We start from the raw sequence: 14,133 nt of genomic DNA on the forward strand, positions 1-14,133 counted from the left end.
ACATTGAAGTGTATGTTGGAGCAAAATGTACGAATTGACTTGCACCAGCCCTCTTGTACTTTTTAAGCGAAAATTTTACCAAAAGTTATTTTCGCTCGTATTTTGTAGATATGTGAAGTTTTTTATTGCTATCAAAAAGGAAGTAGTTAAGAACTCGGCAACTGAATTTAGGATGTTAATAGACTTTTCCAAAAATCCACTCTCTTATGTGTAAAACATCATCACTGAAACGAATTTTATTTCAAATATAGTGGAATCGATCCAATTTTCTGCAATTCATGCTTGAAACTTCTGGTTCAGGGGGACAGTTCAATGATTGCCAGATGCAAGACTGCTTTTTATCTACAAAAATATTTTTGGAAAAACTTCTATTGTTCTGCTAAATCATTCCATTGGTTAATTCTTTGCTCATTTAAAAAAATTCTTGTTACCGCTGAAGCCAACTTAGAAATACAATGTAGTCTTTCTGCTACTGGCCAATCAGCGTTTAGATAAGCGTGTTTCTGATTTGATAATTAGATCACTATTTTTTCAAACTTTTATAACGGAGTGAACATTATAAACGTCGGACAATTAGTCGGCCACATTATTCTTCATGATACATAATAGTAATGATAATTACTTAAACCGAAAAGTGACTTCCTTCCACATTCCTGTGCGGGGCCCCTATATATAGACGGTTCAGATATAATTCAAGTCCCATATGGGATCCCAAGCTGAAGTATAGCATGAATACCTGACGCTATACTTCCTTTTATGCTTCTGACTCCAAGAACTATGGTATCTTTGTATAATTGATTGCCCAGATTATATACTGTTAGAAGGTTGCAATCGGAGATAAATTGTGATGTAACAATCTGATGTAAATTGTGCATAAGATAATCTTGAAATAGCGTGACAAGAAACTCAACTTGTTCAACGTATACGTGGCTAGAGAAATGAACCCTTGAGGAACAAGAAAGAACATGAGAACGGGTTATAAGAGATGCCCAAATTGGAGAGCTTAAGACCAGTTGGTGTAAACGGGTAGCGCATTAGGCGGCTTGCAAGTAAGAGATGCTGGTTCGAATCCAGTACTGGTCCATTTACACAGTAGTTGCACCTGCGTAGACCCCCTAACATGTACTTTTTGTGAATTGATACTGTAGCATTGAATATAGGACAAAAGAACAGCGACAAGAATATGCGACACTACTCTAGTTATGGCGACAATGCGACAGTTTTCAAATTTCACAATACTGAAAGCTAGAAAGCTTATCCAATGCGAACAATTGATTCTTGACTTAGCAGTGTATTACATGGCTGAGGTTGTACAAAATTGATGCTGTGAAACAATTTTTAAGAATCGGTTTTCAATTGATTAAAACGGGGAACAAATAAATGTTTTAGGTAAAGTTTTTATGCTATTGTAAGTTTCTGCTTAAAACTGTGAAGTTTTGTGCTAAATTTTTTGAACAACCATTGTATATGAGCGAGCATACTCAGCTGCACTACGCCTGCATTCACAATTTGATTCTGTTTCATTAATTGATCGTTTGTGGGGGGGGGGGGGGGGGGGGATATCAATTTTCAGCAAAAATAACACTGTGACTAAGTAATCGGCAAGCTAATTGTATCATCAACCAGATGTCAAATTCGGAATTGGAAGACATTTGCAATCGAGTCTACCTTTTTCTAGTTCTTAATTTGAAAACTTTGTAAAATCTGGTGGGGGTTGGATTTTGTCATTGTTTTTTTTTCCAATTTTGAAGTTGCACGTCCTCGTGAAGTGTTGACAAAATGCGGTTTCGAGCGTAAGCCACTCTAAAATGTTCATTAAGCTGCAGAAGTTGTTGGCACCACGTTGATGTGGATATGATTTTTCAAAAGTCCTCTGTGAGCGAACCTATTTGATCAGACGACCATTTTGTCAACGTTTTTAAATATTTTAATGATATCTAATATATGCAATTAATGAAACTTAAGCGCCCCCTAATTGGGGGGGGGGGAGGGAACGGAAAGCTGAATTATTATTAGCAGTAAAATGGCTGACACTACTGCTAATAATAGTTGGTAATACCGTTAATTAATGGTTGACACTACTGTTTATGTTACGCGTTGGCATTGAGGTAATTCCAGGACCTATTCAATTTCTAGATTTTGACTGTAAACAATTTAAAACACTTTTACATGAATGTACGAAGCATTCTATTCAAACGATGGGCTTTAAAAGAACTGCTCAAAAGCATAGGCAAAATACTCTGTTTGATATACAGAAACATCGTTCAAGTGTGAAGAAGACTTTAAGTTCTGGGGGTTTAATAGTAGTGCGTATGTTTCCCTCCGTTATGACAAATTCCATTAATTTTGTTTAATCGAAAGGCAGAGGGGCTATGCTTCTTATACCAAAAAGAATAAATCATACAATGAGAACCTCGGTATGAAACTGGAAACAATATTCATTGAGCATGACAATGGAAACTCCAAATTTTGGAGGTTTTTCTTTTTTGCAATTGACCGAGTTGCAGCGGGCAGAATAAAATTTAATGGTTTAAAGTGTTAATGGTTGTTTTTCTTATCAATGATCTCAACCATAAAAGAAAGAATGCCTGGAACCTGTTTTAGTTCCCCATTGTCAAACCAACAAATCAGTATTCCAACTGGAGGCTCTGGAAACATTTGCACATTTAGTGATTTTATCATAAATAACTCTATCATTCAGATATTTATTCACTAAGATCCCTTAAACTAAAATAACTAATCATTGGGCTATACATTGATAGTCATATGATTCAAGCTGAAAGGTACAGCCGTGAACAATTGTTTCCGGTGATGTTATTCTACAACAGATGCTCTGATCTATTGCTCTGGAATTTTTCGCCTTGCGCAACGGGCTTTGGAAAGCATTTATTCCATAACCATAAGATGCACGAGAAACGCAATTTACTTGGCTTTGAGCCGCCAGCCATTAACCTTAGAATCTCTTCTCTTTCTGACGGTCTGCAAAATAGAATTTTAAACAACTCTGATTCCGATTGGATATTCTTATAGCTAGGAGTACAACAAAGCGCATTACTGTGTCTTGTTGTTCAGCCTGTATGTAAATGACTTAAAGTTACATGAGCAGAATGCGAAATCGTTTAATATTCGGATGATACAATAATTTTTACGTGCACACAAATATATTGATCAAGGTTGGAGTTCTTGTTAACTTGTCTTCAAAGCTTGTCTTAACTTTGATGGCAATCATCTAACCTTGAATCCGTCAAAAAACAGAATTAATTTTCTCAGCGAACAAATATTTGTTTCTCAGGGTTGTCCTATGGAACTCTTCTTAAGTTTTCTCAAACGAAGTTTGTAGCAATTATATTAGTCCCGTGGTCTTTTTTATACAATTTTTAGCTTGACCGATTTTTCGTCTCACCCATTTGCCTTTTCGTCCTCAAAAACGGGAATAAACAGGTAGCACTCGGGCTTTAAATTCTCTTAGAGCTTTCAGCCTTACTATACATAAAGAATGCGATTCGCCAAAACTGTTTTAAGGAGACAATTTTATGGTTTTATTGGCGGTTTTAATCTTTAGGCGAGTTTGGTACCCCTCAACAACCGAAAAGCAACCGCTCGCCGGTCGTGTGAGAGCAATTCACCCGACGTTGGTTATGTTAAAAATTTTGATACTTAATAAATCTCAAAAATATAGATTGAACTATTTTATCAGAATGAATTTTCGTGTGTCTCTTTTGAAGTTGCGTTCTTTATTGACTGGGGCGGTTTTTAAACTAAATATAAGAATTGTAAGTTTCCTGTTAATTAAACTGTTAATCTGTTATGTTGTTTTGTTACCTTCAGCTCACGCAGTGCCGGTTGAGTGTTGATTTGTTTTTACTCGGACAAAATACTAGGTAGAAAATGTTCAGAATAAAGTTAAACTTATTGTGATCAGTTATTTCAATAGTTTCATCCGGAAAATTAGTTCGGAAGTTTTGAGGATAATAGGTTATTACCCGTTTCCGCCACGTTGAGTTGATTTTTTTTTCAAAAGAAGACCGTTAGCGTTTAAATAACACAGCAATGATGAATTATGTCTTAATCAAAGAGCAAAATTTTCTTCCAATTCTAAGTGTTCATGAGATAAACTGTTTTCCTGCGATCCTGTTATTACACCGAGTTTAATTGGTGTTCGAACTTTCGAAAAAAATTGATTTGGATGGGTTGTTTTTAAGATAAGGATTTAAACTCTGCAGAGTTTTCGCTTGTATGAAGATGTGTTTGAGACTGTTATCATCTACGATAGCTTCCGATAGGGTATACTGGTAGGCAAAATTGTTCGCCGATAAAAAATTTCGAATACTGACAAATTGTTTGATTTGTTAATTTTAAAGAGAGCGGAATCCGGTCCATTCATAACACGCTTGTTGTTTGCTTTTTATTGAAGTTTTCTCTTGTATGAAGATGTGTATGAGACTTATCAGCTACGATAGCTTCCGATAGGGTATACTGGTAGGCAAAAAGGTTCGCCGATAAAAAAATTTCGAATACTGACAAATTTTTTGATTTGTTAATTTTAAAGAGAGCGGAATCCGATCCATTCATAACACGCTTGTTGTTTGCTTTTTATAGAAGTTTTCTCTTATATGAAGATGTGTTTGAGACTGTTATCAACTACGATAGCTTCCGATAGGGTATACTGGTAGGCAAAAAGGTTCGCTGATAAAAAATTCGAATACTGACAAATTGTTTGATTTGTTAATTTTAAAGAGCTGAATTCGGTCCATTCATAACACGCTTGTTGTTTGCTTTTTATAGAAGTTTTCTCTCGTATGAAGATGTGTTTGATACTGTTATCAGCAACGATAGCTTCCGATAGGGCATACTGGTAGGCAAATAGGTTCGCCTATAAAAAAATTTTGAATACTGACAAATTGTTTGATTTGTTAATTTTAAAGAGAGCGGAATCCGATCCATTCATAACACGCTTGTTGTTAGCTTTTTATAGAAGAATTCATCCTGGAGTCATGAAATGTTAAAAATGGAAAATTTAGGCCCTGGTGTTTGAAGAGATATATTAAACGATGATATTTAGAAATAGAGAGATAAAAGAATTAAAACATATTGCCTAATTCTCACCCTAGAATCTTATTTCATCTCAATTAAAACAGAAATTGTAACGGTGCAAGGAAGCCGTTTTCTGTAAATGAAATGCATTTCTTTAATTTAGCAATTGGAGACATGTTCAGATACGCTTTTAGTGTTTAATAAAGACTTTCAAATGTAGAATCGGAAAATTGTTGCAATAAATACATTTAGAGGGTTGGAAAATTTTTTTAGCAGGTCTTCGTCCTCGTACACAATAATTGGGACCACGTGCACTTGTTTCAGGCTTTAGTTAAATTCATCTGCAAGCAAGTTTTGTGTTCTAACGCATGCAGTTTTGTACGAGCTTTTGTTCATGTTTGGATTCATTTTATGGAGATCGGATGACTGCCAGTTTGTGGAATATGATTTAAGAATTTATCAATAAATTCACTAGTGGAGTTTTTACTTGAGACTTAATTAAAGAGGGAAAACATCTGTTGGCTGTCACAGAACAGTAACGCAGCACTTTCCATTATTTTCATCTCCCTAATAACAACTTGTTATCATCAGAAGAGTCAACACACGTGCTGATAAACGCCCCCCTACTTTTTTCTTAAGTAGTTTAATGCAGAATGCGAAATCATTTAATATTCAGATAATACAATAATTTTTACGTGCACACGGATATTCTAATCAAGGTTGGAGTTCTTGTTAAAGTGTCTTCAAATCTTAAGTCCTAACTTTGATGGCAATCATATAACTCTAAATCAGTCAAAAAACAATTGAATTTGTGCAGAGAACACATATTTGTTTCTCAGGTTTGCCCTATGGAACTCTTCTTATGTGCTCTCAAACGAAGTTTATGATCATTATATTAGTCCCGTGGTCTTTTTTTATGAAATTTGTAGCTTGACCGATTTTCCGTCTAAACCATTTGTGTTTCCGTCCTCAATAACTGGAATAAACAGGTAGCACTCGGGCTTTAAGTTTTCTTAGAGCCTTCAGCCTTACTATACTTTAAGAATGCGGTTCGCCAAAACTGTTTTGAAGACAATTTCAATTTGTTAAGGGCGGTTCTTAATCTTGAAAGTTTGATACTCCTCAACTACCGAAAGGGCAACTGCTCGCCGGTCGTTTGAGTGCAATTCGCCTGACGTTGGTTATGTTAAAAATTTTGATACTTAATAAATCTCAAAAATATAGATTGAACTATTTTATCAGAATGAATTTCAGTGTGTCTCTTTTGAAGTTGCGTTCTTTATTGACTGGGGCGATTTTTACATTAAATATAAGAATTGTAAGTTTCCTGTTAATGAAACTGTTAATCTGTTATGTTGTTTTGTTACCTTCAGCTCACGCAGTGCCGATTGAGTGTTGATTTGTTTTTTACTCGGACAAAATACTAGGTAGAAAATGTTCAGAATAAAGTTAAACTTATTGTGATCAGTTATTTCAATAGTTTCATCCGGAAAATTAGTTCGGAAGTATTGAGGATAATAGGTTATTACCCGTTTCCGCCACGTTGAGTTGATTTTTTTTCAAAAGAAGACCGTTAGCGTTTAAATAACACAGAAATGATGAATTATGTCTTAATCAAAGAGCAAAATTTTCTTCCAATTCTAAGTGTTCATGAGATAAACTGTTTTCCTGCGATCCTGTTATTACACCGAGTTTAATTGGTGTTCGAACTTTCGAAAAAAATTGATTTGGATGGGTTGTTTTTAAGATAAGGATTTAAACTCTGCAGAGTTTTCTCTTGTATGAAGATGTGTATGAGACTTATCAGCTACGATAGGTTCCAATAGGGTATACTTGTAGGCAAAAAGGTTCGCCGATAAAAAAATTTCGAATTTTGACAAATTGTTTGATTTGTTAATTTTAAAGAGGGGAGTCCGATCCATTCATAACACGCTTTTTGTTTGGTTTTATAGAAGTTTTCTCTTGTTTGAAGATGTGTTTGAGACTGTTATCAACTACGATAGCTCCCGATAGGGTATACTGGTAGGCAAAAAGGTTCGCCGATAAAAAAAAATTCGAATACTTACAAAATGTTTGATTTGTTAATAGAGAGCAGAATCCGATCCATTCATAACACGCTTGTTTGCTTTTTATAGAAGAGTTCATCCTGGAGTCATGAATTGTAAAATGGAAAATTTAGGCCCTGGTATTTAAACAGATATATTAAACGATGATATTTAGAAATAGAGATAAAAGAATTAAAACACATTCGCCTAATTCTCACCCTAGAATCTTATTTCATCTCAATTAAACCAGAAATTGTAACGGTGCTAGGAAGCCGTTTTCTGTAAATGAAATGCATTTCTTTAATTTAGCAATTGGAGGTATGTTCAGATACGCTTTGAGTGTTTAATAAAGACTTCTTTTAAATGAAAAATCGGAAAATTGTTGCAATAAATACATTTGGAGGGTTGGAAAATTTTTTTAGCAGGTCTTCGTCCTCGTACACAATAATTGGAACCGCGTGCACTTGTCTCAGGCTTTAATTAAATTCATCTGTAAGCAAGTTTTGTGTTCTAGCGTATGCAGTTTTGTACGAGCTTTTCAAGTTTGGATTCATTTTTTGGAGATCAGATGACTGCCAGTTTGTGGAATATGATTTAAGAATTTATCAATAAATTCACTAGTGGAGTTTTTACTTGAGACTTAATTTAAGAGGGAAAACATCTGTTGGCTGTCACAGAACAGTAACGCAGCAGCACTTTCCATTTTTTTCATCTCCCTAATAACAACTTGTTATCATCCGAAGAGTCAGCACACGTGCTGATAAGCGCCTCCCTCTCTTTTGTTTAGAAATTGTTTCTATGGGTTGCCGCCCTCACTAAACCTCGCTTAATATAAATATTAAACTACTTTTTTCTTAAGTGGCTTAATGCAGAATGCGAAATCATTTAATATTCAGATGATACAATAATTTTTACGTGCAAACGAATATTCTAATCAATGTTGGAGTTCTTGTTAAATTGGCTTCAAATCTTAAGTCCTAACTTTGATGGCAATCATCAAACTTTAATTCCGTCAAAAAACAATTAAATTTGCTCAGAGAACAAATATTTGTTTCTCAGGGTTGCCCTATGGAACTCTTCTTATGTGCTCTCAAACGAAGTTTATGATAATTATATTAGTCCCGTGGTCTTTTTTTATGAAATTTGTAGCTTGACCAATTTTTCGTCTAAACCATTTGTGTTTCCGTCCTCAATAACTGGAATAAACAGGTAGCACTCGGGCTTTAAGTTTTCTTAGAGCCTTCAGCCTTACTATACTTTAAGAATGCGGTTCGCCAAAACTGTTTTGAAGACAATTTCAATTTGTTAAGGGCGGTTCTTAATCTTGAAAGTTTGATACCCCTCAACTACCGAAAGGGCAACTGCTCGCCGGTCGTTTGAGTGCAATTCGCCTGACGTTGGTTATGTTAAAAATTTTGATACTTGATAAATCTCAAAAATATAGATTGAACTATTTTATCAGAATGATCTTCAGTGTGACTCTTGAAATTGCGTTCTTTTTTGAATCGGGCGATTTTCAATTTAAATGTAAGAATTGTAAGTTTCCAGTAAATGAAACTGTTACTCTGTTATGTATTTTTTTGTTAGCTTCAGCTCACGCGGTGCCAATTGAGTGTTGAATTGGTTTTTACTTGGACAAAATACAAGGCGGAAAATGTTCAGAAAAAGTTAAACTTATTGTGATCAGTTATTTCAATAGTTTCATCAGGAAAACTAGTTCGAAAGTATTGAGTTATAGCCCGTTTTCGCCAAGTTCAGTTGATTTTTTATTTCAAAAGAAGACCGTTTGCGTTCAGATAACACAGCACAATGATGAATTATGTCTTAATGAAAGAGAACAAACAATTTCCTCCAAATCTAAGTGTTCATGAGATAAACTGTTCTCCTGCTTTTCTGTTATTACACCGAGTTTAATCGGTGTCCGAACTTTCGAAAAAAAGTTGAATTGGATGGGTTGTTTTTATGATAAAGATTTAAACTTGGCAGTTTTCTCTTGTATGAAGATATGTGACTTTTATCAACTATGAGAGCTTCCGGTAGGGGCTACTGGTACGCAAAAAGGTTTGCCGATGAGCAAAATTTTCGAATACTGACAAATTATTTGATTTGTTAATTTTAAAGAGCGGAATCCGATCCATTCATAACACGCATTTTGTTTGCTTGTTTTAGAAGAAATTATCCTGGAATCATGAATCGTAAAAATGGAAAGTTTAGGCCCTGGTATTTAAAGGGATATATTAAAGGATGATATTTAGAAATAGCGAGATAAAAGAATTAAAACACAATCGCCTAATTCTCACCCTTGAATCTTATTTCATCTCAATTAAGCCAGAAATTGTAACGGTGCAAGGAAGATGTGTTTGAGACTGTTATCAACTACGATAGCTTCCGATAGGGGCTACTGGTAGGCAAAAAGGTTTGCCGATGAGCAAAAATTTCGAATACTGAGAAATTGCTTGATTTTTTAATTTTAAAGAGAGCGGAATCCGATCCATTCATAACACGCATGTTGTTTGCTTTATAGAGGAAATCATCCCGGAGTCATGAATGGTAAAAATGGAAAATTTAGGCCCTGGTATTTAAACAGATATATTAAACGATGATATTTAGAAATAGAGAGATAAAAGAATTAAAACACATTCGCCTAATTCTCACCCTAGAATGTTATTTCATCTCAATTAAACCAGAAATTGTAACGGAGCAAGGAAGCCGTTTCCTGTAAATGAAATGCATTTCTTCTATTTAGCAACTGGAGGCATGTTCAGATACGCTTTGAGTGTTTAATAAAGACTTCTTTTAAATGAAGAATCGGAAAATTGTTGCAATAAATACTTTTGAAGGGTTGGAAAATTTTTTTAGCAGGTCTTCGTCCTTGTACATAGTAATTGGGACCACGTGCACTTGTGTCAGGCTTTAATTAAATTCATCTGCAAGCAAGTTTTGTGTTCTAACGTATGCACTTTTGTACGAGCTTTTGTTCAAGTTTGGATTCATTTTATGGAGATCGGATGACTGCCAGTTTGTGGAATATGATTTAAGAATTTATCAATAAATTCACTAGTGGAGTTTTTACTTGAGACTTAATTAAAGAGGGAAAACATCTGTTGGCTGTCACAGAACAGTAACGCAGCACTTTCCATTATTTTCATCTCCCTAATAACAACTTGTTATCATCAGAAGAGTCAGCACACGTGCTGATAAACCCCTCCCTCTCTTTTATTTAGAAATGGTTTCTATGGGTTTCCGCCCTCCCTAAACCTTGCTTAAAATAAATATTAAACTACTTTTTTCTTCTTTGAATTTATAAATTTGACATGAAAGTAACTGCAGAAGTAATTACGTTGTTGCGTTCTGTTTTGTTGCGTTCTTCAGTAGCTAAGCTAACTAGAACAGCAGAAAATTTTAGCCAATCAGGTTGTATATTGAGGTACTTTTCTTGTAGTGAAGGAATATTAGTTGTTATGTGATTTGGTTTTTATTTCTATTTTCTATTCAGTACAAATAATTCTATCAAATGTGTAATTGTGTACTGCGCACTAGCATAGCACATGCTTTTCTGTTTTTCCTTACAAGTTAAGAGATTTTTAAAAGTATTGTGCATAGCTGTGGGAAAAGTAAGTCGCGTATTTTAATTCAATTTCCACAAAAGTGTTGTGTAGCCAATAGTAGCTCCACTGCTAGTAGTAGCAAGAGTAGTTGTGGTGGTTGTTGTTATTATTGTTTACTTCGACTACCACTGTGTTTTTATTGCCATTATTGCGCACACTACGAGGAGCAATTCCATCCTAAACTGCTGCCGCCTGCGACATTCACATGTGTGTATTTGTGTGTTGCATTCTAGTGTTAAGAAAAAAGGCAGGCACATATAGATTTTTACAGTCGCTTCCAACGTACAGACTTTTCCCAGTCTCGCTAGTGAGTGAGTTAGTGAGTATGAAAAGTGAGTATTCATTACTATTTGTGTGACTGTTGCTTGGGGGCTGGAAAAAATGCTGGAATATCGCATAGATAATACATATACATACACTTTTACTCCTTTTCTTTTTAACTGCTGTGTTTATTGTGTTGAGTTCGTGGAAATCTAGCTGGAGTAGAAGAGAAAGAGGAAGGAATAAATATGAGTTGTACTAGCTTTGTAGACTTATCAGTATAGACTGTTAGCAGCTCATCAGACTATTATTGGATTGTGCAGCTTAAATAAGTCCTCCTACAATTATTGTTTTATTTTTATTATTTTTCATAAATCTGCAGTCATTCGTAGAACACTCATAGACTGAAATATACTGCTCATAGTGAGTGATGCAGAAATGACGGTAACAGTAGCAGAATATTACTAGTAATAGTATTAGTATTAGTAGTAATTGTGAATATAGTTTGAGTGTAGCCAGGTGAATCTAATCGAATAGTGACTACTAAGCAGCCCGGAAGATTATTCATCATATAGACTACTGCTTCAATCGAGTGTGAGCTCTTTATTCATTTCAGTTTAGTTTGCCAACAGCAACAACAGAAACATTACAACAGACATCGACAGCAGCATCGCTAGACGATTTGTGCCGTCGTTTGTGACTCAGAGTTCATTTTATTTTAATCGCGCTGGTTTCTGCTGCTGCTGTTTACTGCAACTGAGAATCAGTCAATATCAACAAAACAACAACAGCGACGTCTTTTATCCATCCAATTTCTATCCATGTGCAATCTAGTGGTTTATTTGGAAGCATACAACAACTTACCTTCGCTGTAGTGACCTCGTTCTTAAACTTTGGTGACCTCTTTTCATCAAACAGTTCTATTGACCCAAATACATTTTATTTATTCAGTCTTACTGTTTTGCTTTTCTCTCTCAAAGAGAACCCGCTTCAAATTTTGTTGGTAAGCACATCAACAACAACAACAAAACAGAAGAAAGCGATCAAATTAGGAATCAGGATAAGAAAGTGTTTTATTTGTTTGTCAACATCCGGCTATCATCGTATTAGATAGCAGTCTGCTTCCGTTTCAACCGGGCATTTCAAGTAGAAAAACGACCATCTTACTATCTTTAATCATCAATCCCTGTCTCTTTGTCGCTTCCTCTTCCCTTTTACTTTTAGTTACCATCGCATCTTATGCAATAGTAGTTGAACTTTAGAATATTATAGTTTGTTTTTAATCTTTGCGACATTTTCTGCACGACCTACACAGAAATATATTCTTGATTAAATGAGAGATTAAATTCCAATCTACTTGTTAGTTACTACCCGTGACCATAACCAAAGTTGGCATTGTTTACCACGGCAAGTTCTTCTAGTTACAAAGTGAAACTTGGCAAAGTGCTGTTTACTTATAGCAGATCACCTTGTATAATCAAGTCTCATTTTTTAATCTAATAGCCAATTACACGGAAACACTCATCACTGTGTTGTGTCTGTAAACGTGTCTATTGTTTGCAATTAGACTGTCAGTACCAGAATTTGTCATTTATAATTGCATAGTAATAATCTTTACGGTATCGCTTACTCGAACGTAATTTGGAATCGAAATATCTATTGCTTCTTTTAGAGGTATATAAATATTTGAGTCTATCGTTTCACTTTGGTTCCTTAGTTTGCTGTTATTTTCGCTCATTTGCTTTGGGTAGAAAAGGGAAGAACGTAACTGATGAATAGAAAAGAGCAGCTTCTTCACCGTCCTTGTTTATTTAATGTGGTGTCTATCCTCAAAGAATTATGCACATATTATGCTGCAAATTCTTCTACAGCATACGGCTCATTCAAATATTCAATTTGATACTATAACTTGTTCCTGAATTTGAAAGTTATTCTATCTATCAATCTATATCCCCTCTCATTCAATGTATCTAGATGCTAATGCATGTATGGATCAATTAGTCAATTATCACTACCCTATCACTAATTAGAGCGTCGCTTCTTTGTCCGCATTTAATTTAATCCGCCATTATTATTTACTCAATTACAATTACCTTGATTGAATGCATTTATAGCACTCATTAATATCTTAATGCCCCCCTGCAATCGTACTTTGACTTTAGAATCAAACTGCTCCAATTCTTCAATTAAAGCAAATAGTTCCAAATTCAACCCTGCCCTCAATTGAGTTTTTTTTACAAACTTTAAATAGAAATTTTGTTGCTTTTGAGTTAGAAATTGGCAACTTTTTCCTTCAATACTTCACGGGAGTATTTTTTCTTAATTTGGATCCAAATTTTGCAATGACGACAGTGACAGAAGGAACCTGTTCCCAAACAACAACATCGACTCATCGATTCCATTCTCAGACATCCACCTGTGTTAGGAGATGGAGGTGGATTACATGGTGGATGCAACTACTGATTGTGTTATTACTCCTGCCTTCAATATTACAAGGTAGAGTTCTTTATGTTGAACATACTTATGCTCTATGTTTTGGCGTTTTCGTTTTGATGCTGTGTGAGATCCAAAGTTGGTGATCCGTTTGGAGTTAGTTCAAAGTTTTTGGACGATATTTAAATGGTTATTAATTGCTCTCAAACGAAGTTTATAGCTATTATATTAGTCCTGTTGTCTTGTCTATGCAATTTTCGCCTAACTGATTTTTGGTCTCACCCTTTTGATCATCATCAAAAACGAGATAAGCAGGGTAACGCTCGGAGGGCATTCATTTGTCTTCGAGCCTTTCGGCTTACTATACTCTAAGTATGCAATTCACCGAAACTGTTTTGGAGATATAAATTTATGGTATGAAGGGGGGTTCTTAAGAGTTTGACTGTTTGATGAGTTTTATGTTGAATATTGTTTTGTTACTTTGGTCAAATTTTTACTTTGGTTGAAGCTATTTGTTTGTTGTACTGTTGTGTAATCACCTCACCACAGAGCCGGTAACTAATTTTAAAAGTAGTTATGCCTCCCAAAATCACTTTCCTAAAATAGTCCAAAATTGTAGAAAAAGAAGCCAATTTTTGGAAGTAATATTCGCTAACTTCTTACTGCGAATTTTACATAAGATTAAATGTATAATATTGCCAATAAAACACGCAAAGATTGTAAGTGCTTTTCGTAATTTGTGAATTTAAAGA

At 34.9% G+C, this 14,133-nt stretch overlaps 1 protein-coding gene across 10 annotated transcripts in view; it reads left to right on the forward strand.

Annotated features, from left to right (window-relative positions):
- The window catches only part of LOC142345777 (uncharacterized), a 118,809-nt gene that overhangs the window by 36,121 nt on the left and 68,555 nt on the right, over positions 1 to 14,133 (forward strand). For 3 of the 10 annotated variants that reach the window (XM_075398107.1, XM_075398106.1, XM_075398108.1), the window contains exons 1-2: positions 10,701 to 11,019; positions 11,565 to 13,444. In XM_075398107.1, the coding sequence (XP_075254222.1) occupies positions 13,291 to 13,444 (154 nt within the window). In that variant the 5' untranslated portion in view covers positions 10,701 to 11,019; positions 11,565 to 13,290. The other 7 variants (XM_075398103.1, XM_075398105.1, XM_075398102.1 and 4 more) reach the window with 4 other exon arrangements.

Source organism: Convolutriloba macropyga, chromosome 9 (genome assembly GCF_964194025.1).
Source record: "Convolutriloba macropyga chromosome 9, txConMacr16.3, whole genome shotgun sequence".
NCBI classification, from domain to species: domain Eukaryota; kingdom Metazoa; phylum Xenacoelomorpha; order Acoela; family Convolutidae; genus Convolutriloba; species Convolutriloba macropyga.